Source organism: Amblyomma maculatum, chromosome 1 (assembly GCF_055883805.1).
Source record: "Amblyomma maculatum isolate TAMU_Amacu chromosome 1, ASM5588380v1, whole genome shotgun sequence".
NCBI lineage: Eukaryota > Metazoa > Arthropoda > Arachnida > Ixodida > Ixodidae > Amblyomma > Amblyomma maculatum.
In genome coordinates, this window is record NC_139344.1 from 440,811,451 (window position 1) to 440,831,656 (window position 20,206).

A 20,206-nucleotide genomic window follows, 5' to 3' on the forward strand; every position below is an offset into this window, starting at 1 on the left:
GATGGCGGCGCCTCAGATTACAGAGAGGTGGCAAAAGTTGCCCCTATAGTTTCAAATCTCAGTCAACTACACTGAATACAGAAGCACTGAGGATGTCAATTAAATAATACTTTGTTGGTGGCACTGCCATTGAATTGTCCCGGAGGAGCGTCATGTCCCGAATCCATGCACTCCGATTTTCTATTTCGACGCCTCCGCCCCTCCTCATCAGCACGATAGAGAGGACAGAGATCGCTTGACGCTGCGGACAATACTGGAGCGGAAACATGGTTATCGCAACAACGGAAAGCAGACAGGAACTCGACGCCAATTACGACCGGCACAGTTGCCCACCGCTGCGTGTCACTGCTGCGTACGCAGAGATACAAAAAACGAGCAGACACGGGTGCATATGAACGCCTTCAACGTGTTCTGGCTTTGCTGCGTGTCGCGTCTGTTACGCCTGGAAGTCGAGATGTCAATGGACATGGTTTTTCTCCTCAAGGAAAGATTGCAGGTTTTTGCCAGCTCAGTTCATTGTTTTCTACGCTGTTCTGCGTCCAGCTAAGAGCTACCGATCGCGCTACAGATGCATGCCCAGAATGCCCTTGACTGTCGCGGAGACGGCAGAATAGTTGGGCGTACATTTCAGGAAGTGCGGACTCGTCATTTGCTGTCTTCTCGCGATTTCCAGTGGTTTATCGCTGATCTGCCTGAAAACAGTTTTGGCTTTGAACTCTTGACGGAGTGAGCATACAACGCTGTAGTGCTGCCGCTGCACAGTTACTGCACAGAGAGTGCAATCTCTTCCTAAATTGAATCTTCAGTACGTGGGGCCCTTCGCGGCGTGCGAACCATGGGGTCCATAGCAGTGCACGGAGTGAAGCCAATGTTTTCGTGTATTTGCTGACCTGCTAACACAAAGAAGGGATAATAGTTAACTCCAGTGCTTTAGACAGAGTGGTTACCGTGCACGAAAACACCAGCGTGCGGTGTGGATACGTGCAGTGAATTGTGAAGTGTCAATCTGTGGAGGCACCTGCAGAAGAAGGGAAGGAAGAAGAGCGACACAGTAAACAACAGGCGAGAAAAAGAAGACCTTGGCGGACCGCTACGCATCTTCGAGGCGACTGCAGGGACGGTAAGAATGGTTAATTGTAAGTTGGAAGCTTTGAAACTCCCGATTTCTGTTCCATAAAGCGAGTTGACGCTTTTTGGTAAAGTTGGCTTACCCCCGAACATATGACGTTCGAGACTGCAATACGCAATATTCTATATTCTTACTCTGCGAGAACTTGAGTGACGAGCAGAGGTGACTAAAATAAATGTTTCCGCCACGGTGGCGTAGTGGTTAGGGCAATCGACTAAGATGCTGGAGAGATCGGTTCACTACCGGTCACGGCAGCCTCGTTTCAGTGGAAGCGAGACGCAAGGCGTCCGCGTACTGTGCGATGTCAGTACATCTTGAAGAGGCTCTGGTGGCCGTAATTTCCAGAACATTCCACTACGGCGTTCCTATACCTCAAACGCGCTATGGCACGTTACATTCTGCAAATAACGCGAAACACATATGGTTGTGAAATAACTGAAACTCGTGATTACTATGTCCAGTAGTGGATGCTCTTACCTGTGAATTGTGGACACGCGTGTCAGAGGACGCCTTTACTCAGCTTGAAACAGGGGCTCAAGAACACACTTAATAAAGCGCAAAACCATCTTCGCACTTCTGCGAACGCCTGCCTGGCCACATAAGCCTTGTGCACAAGCGACCACGTGTGGACGCATATTCACGCGCTTTCCTTGTACGCCTCTAGCCTGATGAGTGAATAATCGTGGTCATCCGGCTTAGTTACAGGGAAAAAAGGCAAATGTGCTGATGAGCCCCGCAATAATGCCAGAATGGAGGCAACCGCCATGGAGCTCGCCATATCCTCCTGTTTAGAAAATGATCCATGTAGGTTAATCCCGGTGTAAGTGAGCTAGGGCGTGCCGGTGGGCAGCTTCATTCCCTCCCGTGTGTTCAGTGTGTCCCGGAAACTATATTATTGATGCCTGATTAGGAGGGTGTTTTGCTAATATTGTCAGGCATGATTGATGGATTAGCCCATTGGTAACATTCCTGCACGAATTTTGCTGCCACGCTGCGGCGCAGGCTACAGGGCTGCCGGAATAGGCAGCTCCACCCACAACTCCGAGAATTCCCATGCACTCAATAAAGTTCTCAATCAATCAAGCAATCAATCAATCGATTGATCAATCAATCAATCAATCAATCAATCAATCAATCAATCAATCAATCAATGTAGGTTACAATCCGTGCCGTCTTCTGCATTCTAGCTTTTTCACGTGACCCTAAAAAATGATTTCTCGAAGTTTCGAGCACCAGACTTCATCAGATTACCTCCGCATGTGTCTTTCTCAAACGAGAGCAGCGGTATAGCGACACGTTTACTGAAGTCTGGCACTAATTATGCTGCTTCACGTCTATCGTACGTTAAAGCTCCTTAAAAGGGCTAGTACAACTTTAGTGTTGTTTATTGTAATGTTGAACTGGGAACTGCAGAAATGACGAGTGGAGCAAACATCCCTCACAAAAAGAGCGTTTTGTTGTTCTTTATTAAGTTATTCATTCAGTTTTCAGTATAATATCATTCAGTTACTGGGTAAAAGAGGAAATTTATAGAGTAATATAACAAGGCCAGATAATTGTAATCATCATCATCGGCGTCAAAAGTATCAATACACTAATTGCGGGGCGAATGTCGCTCATATCTGCAAATAATCCGGCCCCGTACCAGCTGCATTCACATAATCCCAGATAACGTCCCAATCTGATCCATTCACCTGACCATCGGCTTTTACTGCCATAGAGTTGTAGTTGTATTCCCTTGGAACCCATCTTGAAACAAGCGACCATCGGTAATCTTGCGTTTGCATTGCATGTCTTGACCATGCCCATTTCGGCGTCTTGCTTTAGAATAGTTTGTCGTTAAATCGTCTTTTCTGGCCCAATCTACGCCCTTCCTGTCTTTAACGCTACAGCTATCGTTTTGCGGTTCCAAACCTCCTCGAGGTGTCCCAGAAAGAAATTTAACTTTTTTTTCTTAGTCTTCCAATTTCGGTGCCTTAGGCAGTACCGGTATGAAACAGCTCCTAAATGCTTTCTGTCGTAGCCGAGTGTTATTGCACACACGTTAGCAAACAGCCCACAACCATTTATTCTGGCGCAGTCGGCCGGTGAGAAAGGAACGATACATAGCGTACACAGACAGTCGTTCTCCCAAAGTCTCACTGAGCCGTTTACCCCACCGCGCGCAAATCTCCCAACACGACCACTGGCCACCTGGTGCCGCCCTGGTCGGTGGCCGATAGTCCACGATACTTTCCACTTTAGGGACATTGGCAAAGTGTCTTTCATGTTCGGAGAGGACCTGCAAATGTGCTCCATGCTAGTATTATTTTTCCAAACCAGTTTTTTCCCTTCCGTGACCCGCATATGCAAAGTAGACGTTTTCTCTTAGCACTTCCAGCACCTCAATGCCTATTGCGATCTGCCATTTCCTTCTTAGGTTGGTGAGGGTTCCTTTAGCATTCTGCATAGTCATGTATAGGCTAACTTTTCTTTGATTTTATTGGTTGTTATTCACACTTTGTAATTCGTTTGCTGAGATAAGAAATAGAACTGGCCTCAGCGAATTGAAGATTACTGGGGTATTCTCCAAAAACATTACCCCTGTTCCCAATCCAGGTATTTATATACTTACTGTAAGCAACCCGTAAATATATTTCCTTTTAAGCCATTATAGATATTTTTTAATGCGCCCACAGATGGGCTGTCTATGCACCTGGTGGTATATACCATAGGTGAATGGCTTGAAAACTTAACACACGAAAATGAAAATAACGCGTTAGGTAGTGTGTCACAGGGAACGACGGAACCTTTACCGTTTTGGCTAAGCTGAGCTAACATTTCATTCACCATGTTCTGGTATGTCGAAGCGTGGTATTTGCTGAAAAAAAATAGCAAAAATCATTCACGTACCAGAAAACATTTAAAATCTTGTGCCATCTAAGGCTGCTGTCAGTGACTATTCAATGAACAAAAAAATATTGGTTAGCAAAAGAGTTGCACGTAAAGATATGCATGGTACCACGGCACTGCAGATAATGACTTTAGGGAAAGGAAAAGTAGGGCTAAGGCAAAACTCCAAAAGAGTCATAAAACCATTTAGAGACATGCCTGAAGAGTTTTGGGACGACACATTTCTGCGTTCTTCTACACATGGCCTTACCGATGCGAATAAATTCGCGTATGGCATGCTGTCTTCGACATCGATAAGAAAAGGCGAATCCAAATGACCAGTAATGCTCCAGATACTCTGTGACAGCTTTTGTGACACAATAAATGTGCAACGGCTCCTGTTTATTATTCCATTTTCATGATTTCACGACTGTTGCTTTGGTTTGTGGGGTTCAACGTCCCAAAGCGACTCAGGCTATGAGAGATGCCGTAGCAGAGGACTCCAGAAATTTCGACCACAGGGGTTCTTTAACGTGCACTGACATCGCGCAGTACACGGGTACTGTGAACTAAAATATTCTACTTCCCTGTAACACGGGTGCCCAGCTTTTCGGCTCAATCGAAAAGTGTTCGCCGAGACCGGGATTTTATGATTGCTATGCAGTTTTTCCTTAGCACTTTGCCTTCATTTGATTTCACAAAGATCATTACCAACAGCGCTGTGGCATATGCATTGGTTTATGCGCAGCACATTGTACTAACCAACATTTTTTTAAGACATATTGACCAGCAATTGAGGGCTGCCCTATAGGTGGCAGCAAGGTATTAAACGTTTTTGAGGTATGGGGGTGATTTTTTTAGTACCCTTCAGTAAAGACCACGCTCTGACGCATGGTGAAATGGTAAATTATTACTTTTTACTCGTGAAATGCCTTTTGGGGACTTCCTGAAAGTTTTGGACATTCATATTATCGTCACAAGGAGTCACGCTTCTATTGCGTCTCTCAAACATCCACTTGCATTATAAATGAAACTGCCGAACAGCGTCTTTGCTAGTACGAGGGAAAATATCTGGGAGGAGGAATATGGGGGGGGGGGGGGGGGGAGAGAGCATCAAGTGATAACATTAACGGCTACCGTCCGCGGCACCCATTGTATATCATCCCTCGAATACATGTAGGGGCCGTCACAAAGTTAGGTGGCTGGAAGAGGTTAGGAAGTTTTCGGAGATAAAATAGAAGCCGCTGGTACAGGAGCGGGCCAATGGAAGGATACGGGAGAGGTATTTGTCCTGCAGTGGGTATAGTCAGGCCAGGGAATGGCGTGCACTGCACGACAGGCCTAACTACAACTGTATAATTTATGTTTTTAATATTTCACAAATATTCTTTAGCATGCAGTTGCAAGGTGCCAAATATGTGAAAGGCAATCCCAGATGCTTGTAAAGCGCCGATGAATAAAGCTGTACGGACAAGCCTGCGTGGCTTAAACGTAGCATGCCCGACTGTCGTAACGCAAGGATCCTGTAAGGTTCAGTTACCCTCACGCTACCTATTGAATTCACCTCCAGCTCCTACCAAATCGGCCTTGTCAAGTGGTCGCGTGAAGTCCGAAGTCTGTGGTTAATTCAATGCACAGTGAGCTCAGTTCAAGGAAAATGTTTTTGTGGTCGAATTGCCGCAATGCTTGTCGTGCTGCTTACCCATGGAAATCTTCGAGGTTTAGAGTGTTTTTTTAATGTGTTTTCTATTTTCCGATGCGCGTGTTCCTACGAATATAGTGCTCTGGCAAGTACTCTGTTCTGGCATTAATAGCAGAAATCGTCCAAGTTCTCCATCTGACCAATTTTAGCGCTGCCAGGAACTGCGAGAAAAATCAAGTCGCTAAACGTAGTGCTTGGTGGTGCAGTCGTAGGGCGCTGAAATACTGTATCCAAAAATGTGGCATCAGATCCTAGCCGCGGTGGTCGCTTTTTGATGTAGGCGAAAAGCAATGCGTCCATGTGCTGTGCGATGTTAGTGCACGTTAAAGATCACCAGGTGGTCGATATTTCTGGAGCTCTCCACTACCGCGTCCCTCGTAGCCTGAGTCGCTTTGGAACTTTAAGCCCAACAAACGACAAACCACTAGCCTTAGTGCAAACGACAACCATAGTAGCACGCCCTTCGTTTGTATCTTTAAGGCGTTCCTGTCATCTGCAATCCCACACTTGAACCCGCGCCTAGCAACATCACGCGAAAGAAGCGTTGTTGTGCCATCCAAACTTGAACTTGCCGGAGTGGCAGATACTGCACCTGTCCTATCTTGTGAATCAATTATATGTAGCACCGCAGCAAATGCCGATAACAGGCAAACGATGAGAGACAAATGATAGGAGGGGAAGGACAGGCTTTTGCCATTCTCCCCTTAAGAGACATCTAAGAGACCCTCTAATGTTTTTGGCTGGTTAACTCCAGAACAGCGATATAACGCCTGTTTCTACGCACCATTTTCAAAAAGTTTCATGAAATAGGGCTTTGGCAAAGCCAATATCGGACCCCGCTTCGGCGGCTCAATGGCTGGTGCGCTGGAGGGCTGAGCCAAGGATGCGGGATAAAACTCCAGCTTTGGCGGCCGATTTTCCACGCTGCCGAATAGGAAACTGCCTGTTTATAATGTTCGATATCTGTGCAGTGGTCGAAAATTTCCAAACTTTCATGTACGGCATCACTCGTAGCCTGAGTCGCTTTGAGACGCCAAAACACTTTATACCGGTTCTTTGATTTTGGAGGTTAAAAATTTTGATAGGAAGGGAACTTGCTTCTTATTTGTTTTTGTCTTGGGGCTGTATCGGGAGAAAAGGTAGACACCTTGCAAAAGCAGAATACTTAAATTAGTTTCTTATTTACCTCTTGTAATTGTAGTTTTGGGAGCGTGCGCTATTTCTATTATTAGAGCTCGTTGCATAAATATTATAGCCGAGAAAGTAATCCAATAAATATTTGTAGTTTGGTATACGAGGCGCACAAACTTCAGCCTAATAGGCGACTTAGCAGTCTAGCTCAATGACAAAGCGCGTCTTTTATGCATTGTTCTTGTTCGTCGCGACGAGGGAAGACTGCAAGCGAAATGACTGCGTCCATCGGGTAACGACGCGGCGGCAATCCTCGAGGCCGCGTGTGAAGCGAACTGATGATGAGCTCACCGCGTGACTATTTGGACCTCAAGCAGCGCGGGTCTCGAGAGGAGCGACCGCTTTTGGGGAGCTAACTCTACTACTCTGGGTGCAAACACGAGGACCACTTCGGTATCCCCAGATGACCTTCAAACTCAGCCAAGGTCAAACTTAGACAGCCTGCTAGTGAGAAGTCTCGCTTATTTTTGTGAGCTGGGGTGAATACTGGTATGTGAGCACCGCATTGCTTTACACACGGTCATATTTAAGCATAATAAATCAGTAAACTGTGATTAAACATTTAACTTTACATTAGATAATCAAGCCATATTCCATCGGTTAGCTCATGTCGAGTTTAATTTCATTCGAGTAACTGAAAATCTTGTTTAATTATCGCTAATTATTGATTTGTGAATAAAAATTTACTTTATAGAATTTAAATATATACTACAGTATCAAGTTATAGGCCGGTACAGCCAAGCAGAGCAAGGACGAATGAGAGCTCAGTAGAACCTATCCATTAGGGGTATAGAGTAATAGCGGAGCACGCGTGCCAAGAGTCATTACCGCACCCCTCATCTATTCATCGCAGGCCTTCGCGTGTGCGCATTGTTGTCCCGCTATTACCCTGTTCCCCTAAGCGGTTGGGTCCCCCTGTTATAAAACGCTCTATTGATGGCTACAGATCTCAGTGCTCTGAACCTGGCTTCACATAGGCGAAGCAGCGCCGTGTGGCGTTACTAGACATGAAAAAAAAAAAAAAGATCGTCATAGGAGCGCAGCACATGGTGACAGGTGTTGACGCGCTGAAGCATGAAGACCCTGGAGGGGGGACGGAGAACTGGTTTCGTGGACTACACGCATCGCATGGGGTTGCTAGTGTAGGAGAGATGAGGTTGTCAGCGCGATCGCACAATCCCTCTTCCAGACCAATCATCTGCAGATGGTTTTGTGTGAGCGGTGGACAGTGATCCGCTTAAAAGCAAAGCTCGAAGGATTAGGCCTCGCAAATGCTTCGTCTCCGAAGAGGCATAGCCAGGGTGTAGACGACGAGCACAACACCGGAAGAATGGAGCCAGATGTGCGAGGAGTTCTTTTCGCTCTTGACGCGTGTGAGGAGTATCCTTAAATATTTGGATTATGCTGTGATTTGTGTCAAGTTAGTGGCAGCGCAGTCTTCGCAGATTGCTGGGTATACTGTCTGCGCATGCAGCCCTAACTGAACAAAGCGGTGTGTTAGAAAAATACCATGCATAAGTGAAAATATTTCTCAGAACTCAGCGGCTAGCATGTCGGGTTAAGGACCACAGAAGCAGGGGTTCCGGTCCATGCTCAGCCGTTTTTGTTTTCAGCGGAATCGTTTCATCGGAGGCAATACATGGCAATGGTGGTTGACAACCCGACTGTGGAAAGCAATGAGGAAATGTGTAGTTATGTTAGCACTGCCGTAATGTCCGGTATAACTCCTGTACTTAAGTAGCAGTTACACAGACATCATCGACTAGTTATGAGCTATTGTTACAACGCGTGCGACTTCTTTGTTCGTCCGCCTTAATGATGAAGTGTTAAAAAGGAGATGAAACTCCTTGCGGACGAAGGTGTAGCTGAGAGGAGCAGGTCGCTGCGTAATACGCGCTCGTGCTGTAGACAGGGAAGCTCTCGCCAGCCATCGCGCTCAAGAGGGTGAAAGGTGTCGCCGAGCATAAACGCAAGCAACGTGGAAAGAAAAGAAGTTGAGAAACTTTGCCTATCTTACGGCACGTGTTCAACACAGCATGGCGCGCTTGCTATGGCTGTTGTAGCTTACCCAAGGAAAATCGTAAAAACAGCACAGCGCGTTGAAAAAAGGATTTGGAAAAGATTTGTGTGTTAACTTAGTCTACGGAGGTTAACGCCCCAAAGGTATACAGGCGAAACTTAGCATTGCCTGCTTTTTCTTTTTCGTTTTATTGCTTGTAGAGACTGCTTAAGTCGGCGTGTTTTCTGAAATCTTCTATTTTCCGTCGAAGGACTCGCGCGTTTTTATTTTATAATGTTTGCATGTTTTGATAGAAGTCGCCATTCTGTAAACTAACTTTAATATAATGAACGAGTTATTGAAATTGCTCGAGTTTTGCAAACTGCCGTTAACGCGTTAGCATATGTCTGGTTATACCACTGATAACTTTCCAGCCCTATTGAGGTCCTTTGAAGATATGAATACTTTTTATGCGTTCGTTCTCTTGGTGTTATGTGCAATTTTAGGGTGGTATTTTTAAAAGGAAAACTGCCTTCGCAGCAGTAAAATATTTTAATTCAAGTTTGACAGACATCTTAATCCTCTCTTAGGCTAGCCTGCATCAGTTAAGTTTGAGGACGTCGTTTCTTCTTCATTTAAAAAGGTTGTGACGAAAGACTCACTTCGTGACAAGGTGCGCTCACTGCCTTGCTTCACGAGGCAGTCCATAAGATGACGCTTGGTCATGGCTATTTGCAAGGAAGCAGCAGTGCAGCTTTTGAAATTACGCATGATTCCCCAGCTCTGATGGCTGAGGCATTCAGGCTTTTAAGATTATAAACTTCCGAGTAGCCTTTTTGTGGCTGATTAACTGCACAGCTTAACGAAGTCGTCAGATCACTTACACGGTCACTCCGTTGGCAATTACCGTATATACTCGAATCCATACCGGCCTGACTCTAAGCCGACACCCGAAGTCCTGGAAAAAGAAAGCTTCTCCTCGAATTCATGCCGACCGAAAAAAAATCAAGCTGAAAACAAAAGTTAAAATACAAAAGGGAAACATTTATTTTGTGAGAACCCTCGCCTGCTCACTTATCACCGTTGTCACTGGTCTCCTCGTCCTTGTAAATTCCTTATAAAGTGCAGTACGTTCTGTTCGATCAAGTTGATTCGAAAAGCTTGATTTTCCTAATCAGTGTGCGACGCAGCACTCTAGCATGTCTTCCCAGGCTGCAGTAATCTGGCTGACAATACTAGCGATGCGGGCTTGATGCTGACAGTTGCGTTTAGTTTCCGTGTTTCAGAGAGTCAGTCTAAAACACCTAACAGAAAATTCTTACCAGGCTTGTTAATGCAGGCGAAAGAGGCTGTACCCTAGTAGCACACTTTGTTGCCTCAATGTGGCCGCAATGTTTGCTTTCAACATTGCCTTAACGTGGCTAGTGTCCTCTTTTTGCCACGTTGCTGCAACATACATAAGACAACATTGAAGCAACATTGCACCAATGTTACAACAATCTTTAGTCAATGTTTAAGCCACTTCTGAAGACGATATTAATGCAACATGGCTGCAACATTTTCTTAATATTGGTACAACTTTTTATTTGCACACATGCAACATTCCCATGACAACGTTAGTGCAATATTGCTGCAAAGCTATTATAATGTTTCAGAAACTTTCAGGCAACATTCCGCCGCATTGTTGGCCACTAGCTATCGATGCTTGCTGTTCAATAAATTTTTTGTGAAAGGCTAAACCATGTGCAGTGGTATCGTCGTACCACAATGGTTATGGTAGCTTAAGGTTGCAAGAATGAGCAACTGAACAGTACTCGTTGCCACACGGCAGTGCGGTGCAGAGGAGTACGAATACCTAAAAGGCTGCACTTGACAACACAGCTTTTCCCCAGTTTTCAAGCCGCTTGCTCTGAATGAGACCTTAAATGTAATATTCATCAGCTCTGTACCAGTGCTCATTTAGACGCTATAAGCTGCTGTGACCTGAAAATGGCACTGAAAGTGGTTATTCTGGCAATTAGAATGATTTATATATATGCATTTGCATTACAAATAACCATCATTTGTTTTTTAGCGCTATTTTATTTGTCAAGAATTTATTCAATTAGCCTAACAGGAAGCTTGATTCCAGTATACTCATTAGCTTGACATACAGAAGCTAGTTTCACAAATGTAAGACATTTACTTCAAGACAATCGTTTTATGCAGAAACTTTCAACAATCATACATAGCACACAGCCGATTTGGCTACTCAAGAACAGGAAGCACAAATAATGTCAACAGTTACTAAGCACATCAGCATAGCTTTAAAATGTGCATGTCCCTCAACTTGAGTTTTACAAACATGACACTTTAGTAAATTATTAATTGCAGAAACTTGAAACAAAATATAAAACAGCAGTACTGCCTATTCAGAAAAAGGAAGCAGATATATAACATACTGAACATTTACACAGGCACACTGGCATAGATTGAAAAATGTGCCACATGGGCCTACATTTCACAGACAAGATTTATTTTATTTAATTACTTTACTCAGTAACTTGCAACAAAGCTACAAAACAACACACAGGCCATTCGGGAACAAGAACCAGAGATAATGTTTTGAACAGTTACTGAGCACAATAGCATAGCATGAAAATGCACCCACCACCCCTCCAACTTGCATTTACAAATATAAAACACTTCAGTAAACTATTTACGCAAACACTATAGCACAGTGTAGCACTATTTTGTGCAGAAACTTGACACAAATACATATACAAAGTAGGAGTACAACCTAGTTCAGTATTCAGAAACAAGCAGACATATTATGAACAGTAGAGACATTACGACTAGTTTAATCCTTCCTTCTTTGGACATGCGCCATTGCACTGGAAAACTACAAACAAGTATTGTCAGCATTTTACTGAACAATTTAGCATGTCTAAAAATGCTTGTGCCCTGGTAGCCTCCAGCTGGTCACGATGAGGGTCTCTTCCAAATCATGATGTTGTCACAAGTGAAGCTGCATCCCTAAAAAAAAAAAAAATCGAATTGCTAAGTTAAGCATCTTGGTGGGCACATCTCAAAATTTACAAAATTTACAAAAATTACAAAATTTCTACGCTGCTCTATGAACACTGACATGGACAGCTGTCACGACCATTATCAGGACTGACATCTGCAGAACAGTTTTCTAGTTTGTCGTTAACAGCCTCTGCTATTCTTCGTCGTTGCCGGATCGACACTTCACTTAGCGAACACTTTACTCTCTTCATGATCTGCTGTCACAACCATTATCAAGACTGACATCTGCCGAACAGTTTTCTAGTCGTCGTTAACCACCTCTGCTATTCTTCGGCGTCGTTGCCGGATCGACACTTCGCTTAGCGAACACTTCACTCTCTTCATGATACAATGAATGTAGCACTTTACCAAACTATCACGAAGGGCATGGGTAACACATGCATATATGCACTACTGGCTTTGTGCCAGGCAACACGTGTCACAGCTCAACAACGTAGGTTAGAAATCACTCACCACTGATGTTATCTTCTGTGCAGGCCTCCGTCATTTCAGCTGAATTCTTATGAAGCCGCAATGCAACACAGCAGCAAGAACACGGCGGCCACAAGAAAACTACGCTAAAATAAGGGAAACACACGTGAGCCATTGAGGAAGGAAAATGCTCCATGCACGTGAAGAATTTGCCGCGATCGCCGCTTACACGCGGTTTGGCAGGAATGGCTCTCGGCGCGGCCGCGATTTCGACTTGATTTGGATTCGCAACGATCTCCATGACCATTAGGCTGCGGGGCATTAGTGAAAACAGAGCTGAATTTCTTCAGCAGTTATAATTTTAGTCCGCATGTTTAATTGAAAGATAATGCAATCTCAGCAGTCTAAATATATTGCATATAAATATATATATATATATTTCTATCTCAGTGTAACAAAGTTCAGCACACTTCTACTGTTCATCGCATGCACATGACATGCAAGATTACACTCAATATAAAAAATAAATAAACATTGTCATGCGGGGAAGTGACAAGGTCAATGGAGTGACCTAATACCGGCTTTTCTGTTTGGGCTGCAGAAATAGTCTGAAAGAACGACAGTTAGCCAATAAAATAAATGTTATAGCAATGTCATCGTATGTGGTTCAACATTTATACATCATTTGACAATATTGCTGCAATGTGGAAAGACCACTTTAGAGCAACATTGCCAGCATGTTACTTGTTAACATTGCAGCAACGTTATCGAATGTTGAAAGTTTTCTCATTATGTTGGATAAATGTAGTCCAATGTTATCGCAACATTGTACAACATTGACAATGTTGCTGCAATGTTACAGAAACATATTGTGCTACTAGGGTAGTTGGCCTTTTGTTGTGTTGCGACTGCAGAAAGAAGGAAAAGGAAATGCACGGGCCTGCTACTGGCTCTGTAGCTGAGCCACCTCCACTACCTCGTGCGAACAAAAAGAAAAATAGAGAAGAAATAAATAGAAGAGGGAGAGACAAACGCGCGTCTCCGCAGCGGTCGTCCACCACTGAGGCAGTGGCGGGTTCAATGATGGCCTACAACAGATACAAATACGGTGGTGGGCTAGTCCTCGCCGCAGTAGAGTGGCGGGTACTTAACAGTCCTAGCCCCGTAGGGTCAGGAGCAGCCAACCCTCCGTCGCCTCCTTTTGTAGTTGGCCTGTCTATAAATGTGAAGTCCGTTAAAGGAAACATGCAAATTTTTGAAAATAACTTGTTTTTTTTTCTTCAAAACAAAAAGAAGTAAAATATGACATCAAAACTTCTTTAGTGCAATTTCAAGCTTTTATGAACGCTTTATTTCAGTTTCAGTTTGTTTGTTGCCTTAAAATGCTATTTCGGATGTCACGACGAACGAGGATAAATCAACTGTCATCAACCTTTTTCAGGTCTTTCATGCAGCTTAATGCCCTAAAGCGGCTCAGCTATGAGTGACGCCGCAGTGTAAATGACTGCGGCGTCACTCAAAATGTAATGTAAATGAAAGTGAGTGAGTGAGTGAGTGAGTGAACTTTATTAATTGCTCGGAGATCTTTTTCTTCGCCTCTTCAACCGAGGCTGACGAGCGGTTGGCGCCCCCAGTCCAGGGCACCACTGGCTTTCGCCAGTTTGCGAGCTCTTGTGACCAGGTAGAGCTGAGCCTCCGGGTCAGAGCTGGCCAGCAAAGCCTCCCACTGTCTTTCATTTGGGTTTTCAATTTTTTGCAGTTGATGTGAGCTGCATTCCCATGTTATGTGGTACAGGGTAGGGGTCTTCCCGCACCACGGGCACTCGTCTCTGAATGTCGTGGGATGCATCATGTGTTATATGTGTAAATTAATGAAGGTGCCCGTCTGTAGCCGCCTCAGATCTATGGCCTCCTCGTTGCTGAGCTTTTTATGTGGCTCCGGATATACTTTCCGCAAGCCTCTGTAGTGTTGTAGTATTGTGGTGTAGTCAGGGTCAAGCGGAATCAGGTCCTCTGTCCCGAGACTGTTGGGCGCACGGTAGGTTGCATGTCCTTGTGCTACCCTGTCTGCGTACAAATTCCCCGTGATCCCTACATGCCCCGGAATCCACACTAGTGTTTGAGTGTATTGTTTTGTTGGCTCGCTTGTGGAAGAAAGGATTTAGTGCGCTACCTTAGATAATTTACCTCGTTGAAAATTTCTGCATGCGGATTGAGAGTCTGACAGTATCGTCAGACTTTCTCCCGTTTCTCTTCCTTGCCTAATGCCAGTGCGATAGCCACTTCCTCTGCCTCCGTGACTGTACAGTTTTGGATCGAGGCGCTAACTACCTCCCGGCCTTCGCAGTCTGTGACCGTGGCTATCGCCCTCTTTGCGTTGATTTCGTATAAGGCTGCGTCGGTGAACCTTGACGTGTCTTGTTGGCCGAATGTTTTTTCATAATACTCTGCCCTTGCCTGCCTTCTTCCCGGGTGTAGGCGGGGGTCCATGTTTCTTGGTATGGGCCGAACTTGGTACCAATTTCTGACTTCCCGCGATACCTCTCTTGTCTTGTTATAAGCCTGTAGGTGTGTGCTATATCCCAGTCTTTCCAACACCCGTCTTCCCGTCCTCGTTCGTAGAAGTCTGTTTAGCTGTGACTTGATTTGGGCTTCTGCTAATTCTTGTATTGTATTGTGCAGACCCAGAGCTGCTAGTTTGTGGTTCGGTGTGTTCTTGGGGAGCTTGAGTGCGGTCTTGATAGCCATTTTGATGATGGCGTCCGCTCTGTCTTCCTCTCCTTTGGTCATATTGAAGTAGGGTAGAGCATACGCTACTCTGCTAATAACGAGGCTCCGGACAAGTTTGAGTGTGTCGGGCTCCTTCATCCCCATCTTTTTGCTGGTCACCCGTGCTATCATTCGGGCGACCTGCTGGGTCGAGGTCTTGAGCAGATTAAGTGTGTGTTGACACCTTTGATTCAATTGGAGCGACATCCCCAGGATCCTCACGGTTGTCTTTTCGGGTACTGTCTCCCCTTGCAGCCGGATCTCGAGCTTGTGGCCTTGATCTGTGGGAGCAGAGCGGTTGCCCTTCCCTCGCCAGAATCTGATCAGTTCTGATTTTCTTGATGAGCACTCCAAGCCCCTTTGCTTTAGATATTCTTCGATGACAGATGCTGCTTCTTGCAATTTCGCTTCCTTCTCCCCGAGTGATCCTGTGGTCGTCCAGATGGTGACGTCATCAGCATACATAGCGTGCTGTATGCCCTCCACCTTCTCGAGGCGCCTGGCCAGGCCAATCATTGCCACGTTGAACAGCGTGGGCGAAATGACTGCTCCTTGAGGTGTCCCTTTGTTGGGCGGGGAGAAGGTCTCTGTTTCTATATTACCAATCTTGATTTCGGCCGTCCGGTTACTCAGAAAGCCCCTAACGTACTCGTAGACTCTGGTTCCACAATTCGTGTCTGCCAGACCATCTAAGATCGCCTTGTGACTAACATTATCAAATGCACCTTTAATGTCCACTGCCAAAACTACGTGTTCTGCCGAGTGTGGGATACCTGTCAAGACCTCTTCTTTGATCTGCAGGAGAACGTCCTGGGCTGATAGCTTTTCTCTGAAGCCAAACATGGTGTCCGGCATCTGAGCGCTATCCTCTAAGTAATTTTTCAGTCTATTATTGACAACCCTCTCGAAAATCTTTCCCAGGCACGAAGTTAAAGAAATGGGCCGCAAATTCTCTATTGCCAATTTTTTCCCGGGTTTCTGGATCATGATGACCACCGAGTGTTTCCACTGCGCTGGCACCGTTCCTGCTTCCCAATGCTTGTTCATGAACTGCGCCAGTGCCTTGATATTGATGTTGCTCATGTTCCGAATTATGCCATTAGTGATCTTGTCGTCACCAGCCGCTGTGTTTCGAGTGGCACTTGCTATTGCCGTCCGGACTTCTTCCTCCGTGATCGGCTCGTCCAATTTCGGATTTGGGTCTCCTTTGTAATCTTCTGCGTATGGATATGGATCCTCTAGGTCTACTCCGTAGCATTTGTCGTGGACGGCCTTGATCACATCTTCCTTCGTGCCTGGGAATGTGTGTAGCAACCGCTCCAGCGACTTCTGCCCCTCTCGCTTGGTTTTGGTGGGGTCCATGATGGCTTTTAGAATTCGCCATGTCTTGGAAGTGCTGAGTGTCCCCTGCAGAGAGTCGCAGAATTTGCCCCAGTTGGCTCTCGTCAGTTGTTCAGCGTACTCCGCCGCCTTCTTTGTGATCTCCACGATTTTCATCCTAAGCTTTCGATTGTGCCTCTGTTTCTTCCATCTTCTTAACAGTCCCCTCCTCGCTTCCCGCAGGTGGAGTAGATGGGCGTCTATTTCTGGTGTCTCATTTGTGCGTGTCAGTTCTTGCGTAAATCTCTCCTTGTTTTTCCGCAGCGCCCCGCACCAGCTATCAAGATCCTCAATCTCGCCTTGGTCCTCCTCCTACGCTTCTCTGAACTTGTGCCAGTTGGTAATCCTGGCTGCGCCAACCTGACGCCTGAATTTGTAGGTGTGGACGGTCGTGCTCACTATATAGTGATCACTGCCCAAATCGTTAAGCGTGTTTATCCACTCAACATCGCCACAGTTCTTGACCATCGTAAGGTCCGGGGTAGTGTCCTTGCTCACACTGTTGCCCGTTCTCGTGGGCACTCCCGGGTCCGTTACCAGTGTTAATTCATGTCTGTCTATTAGCTCTCTAATAAGACAGCCTCTCTTGTCCTGTCGCGTGTATCCCCAGGCCAGGTCTTTTGCATTAAAGTCGCCTAATATAATTAGCTGATTTCCTCTTACCAAGTTTAATGTTTCTCCGAGAAGCCTGTCGAAGTCGATCTTTCGTTGGGAGGGGGGGCTGTATACATTTAGGATAAAAGTGCCCTGTTTTTTGTCACTCTTTTGGACCACCTCCACAAGGATATGGGGTGTTTCAATCCCTTTAAATTGGTCATGCCGAATTGTTGTAATGGTCTTCTCCACCATTGTCGCCACCTTCCAGCTCTCGTCATCGGCAGCAAAGACCTCGTACCCGCTAATTGAAGGGGAACTGCCAACCTCCTGTAGGGCTATCACAGCCGGTGGTTCCGCTTGTGAGGCCAGCAGCTGTGACAGCATCCCTTTCTTGCGTCTGATGCTTCTACAATTCCACTGCCAAATCTCTAGGCGGTCTTGCTTCGCCTTCTGGTGTCTAGTCATGATCGGTCTCAGATTGAAAGCTGGTCAGTCCGGGCCTGTGATATGGCTTCTCAGCCCTTTCTCTTACTGTGGTGGCTGTTGTTTGCTTCCTAATCAGTTTGGTCATCTCGATTTGCATCGCCTGAAACTTTTGCTCTATATAGCCTGTGACTTGTTCCATGGCTTTCTTTGTGATTTGCTCAATGATGTGTGGGAGCAGCTGTGCTAGCTTTTCCTCTACTATTCTTCCTACGTTTTCAGCAGTCAAAGGGGGTGTCTGATTTACCGATGGTGTGGATTTTTCGAACTTGTTTTGTGTAATGTTCATTTGGTTCTGCATCTGATCTAATCGTTGCTTAATCATTGCGTTCTCCTTTCTTATTCCTTTTAGCTCAGCTAGAATTTCTGTTCTTTCCTCATCTAGCTGTTTTTGGGAGGGCAATGCTGGCCAGCTCACCTGATCAAGGTCTTTTTTCTTCTCTTCTTTCTTCTTCTCCCAGGCGCCTGGCTTGCTTTTCTTCGCTGGCTTCTTGGGTTCCGCGTTGGCCTCCGACCTGGACTGGGACCTGGACCGCTCACGCGATGTTTCCTCCTCCCCGTCCGAACTGAACCACCTCTGATGCTTCTTCATGATGCCACTCGTTTCTGGGCGGCTCTGACGTGACTTTGGATGTCCCTTTGTCTTCTTTGTGATCTCCTTGAGCTTGCTTCGGCAGCCGGTGGCTCCAGTCTCATGTGCTCCTCCACAGAGAGCGCATTGGGGTTCGCACTCGTGACTTTCCTCCGGATCTTGCTTGTTGCATCTTCTGCATGCCCTGATAGACGGGTTCGGGCATACGTCTGTTCGGTGTCCTGGCTTTCGGCAGGTGTAGCAAAATTGCTTCGTTGGCTTGTACGGATCACACGGGATCTCTCTCCTCCATACTAGTACACCCACTTCGGCACGATTGGCCCCTCAAAGACAATGAGGGCCGACTTGGACTTGCCCATTGCTCTGGCCGCGATAATTTTCACGCCCTGGGTCCTGACGAACAGGCTCTCCATTAATTCCTTCTCCGTTGCCCCGGGGTTGATGCCGTGGGCCACCCCTTTGAGGTACTCTTCCGGTGTAGTCATAAAAGCGTTGACCGGATGGTCTTTTCTCTCGAAATTCAAGCTTCGGATGCTCATCATGCGCTCCGCCATCTGTATGTCTGGGGTGCTGGTGACGATGATGTTTGATCCCGGTCGGAGGCGGACCAAGAAGTCTTTCAGACGAAAATTCTGTGGATCTCCGCAGGCTTGCGCTATAGCCTTGGCTGCTTGGGGTGTTGTCAAGTCCTTCACCACCAGACCCTGATGGGGTCTGAAGATCACCTTAGTGTCATTCATCGGCAGTGGCTTCGCGCGCCTGAGTCGCCACTCCGCCTCTCCGCCTTTAAAACGGTTCGAATTTCGCGCTCCCTCCTCCGCGCCGGGCCGGCGTCCTCTCGGAACAGGCGCGTCAGCTACGTCATGACGTTGGCTGGAATCTTGCACGGTGGCGCTGCCTCCGCGGCCTCCCCGGCTGCTCTCCGCGCCGCTCGCCATCTTGGATTCATGTACCGCCTCAGCGGCCATCTTGGCTGGTGGCGCCGTCGTCGCCGTCTCGCCCACTTGAGTGTTTGCTGTCGTATTCTCGGTAATCTTGGCCTGACGCTCCCGTTGTTTCGCTTTTTTCTGCCATAGTCTCGAAACTACGGTTGTCCACTCGCCTTGAAAGGTGTTGTCCGTGGTATTCGTATAGGTGGTCTCGATGGTGTTGGCAGCCGGCGTTCCGCCTGTTTCCCCGTCGGGTGGAGGCAGGTTCGGGCACGGTGTGGTGTCCATCGATAGATCTTGGCCTTGGGTGCCGTCCATTCTCGAGCGAAATGTTGGCCCGGGTGGACCTCCTTTGTCTAGATCCTCGCCCCCGCGGTGGCTGCCGCCAGCCGCAGGGCGCTCTCGGTCCCACTCGCTCCTCCGCTGCCGCGCTAAGCCTAACGCCGGCGTAGTCGATGGAAGTGCCGCAATAATCGAAAAATCGGTGGTCCGCTCACCAAAAAGTTGGTACTGTCAGACTCCTGTCATCTTCCGATCTTCGATTGATAATTTGAAGGTGGTCCGATGGAAGTCGGCACCGCAATAGGCTCTTTTGTCGGGAGCCGAAGTGGACGCGTCCGCCCTGTCCGGCGTCAGTGCTTCCTCCTGTAAATGACTAAACAGCTTCCTTTGTACGAGTATGCCCGGTACATGGGCGCCTTCTATCTTCTTCCACAGAAACCCAGCTACTGCTGCTATGTTCGAACCCGGCTGCCCCGACTCAGTATTTGAGCGCACTAGACCCTGAGTGATCGCGACAGAGTTATCGCCGTCTGCTTACGTCCCTGCTACGAGGATATGGCTGAATGAATACGGATCACACGAATATTCTAGTCTGAACACGTCTTTTAATTTGACCACAGGAGCTGAACTGACCACCGCGCTAAGCACACAGAATAAAACCACAAAAACGTATTATGCCCATGCTAGCTGCTCCCCCCGAATGTAGTTCTACTTAACGGGCCAGATTGGTCGTTGTAAATGTGCCCTTCGGAAAGACAATAGAGTAAATATATGCCAGATGAAATTGAGCTGGCATGTAATG

General features: G+C 46.6%; 1 protein-coding gene across 3 annotated transcripts in view; it reads left to right on the plus strand.

Moving 5' to 3' along the window:
* Positions 1–358: 358 nt before the first annotated feature.
* Positions 359–20,206, plus strand: part of LOC146209563 (galactosylgalactosylxylosylprotein 3-beta-glucuronosyltransferase S-like) — an 83,172-nt gene continuing 63,324 nt past the window's right edge. Inside the window, exon 1 of one of the 3 annotated variants that reach the window (XM_084601542.1) lies at positions 359–1,120. Coding sequence is in view for 1 of the 3 variants with exons in the window: in XM_084601550.1 (XP_084457676.1) it covers positions 1,127–1,136 (10 nt within the window). In the remaining 2 variants the exon portion in view is untranslated. Of the gene's footprint in view, positions 1,137–20,206 lie in introns of all 3 variants that reach the window. The other 2 variants (XM_084601550.1, XM_084601559.1) reach the window with 2 other exon arrangements.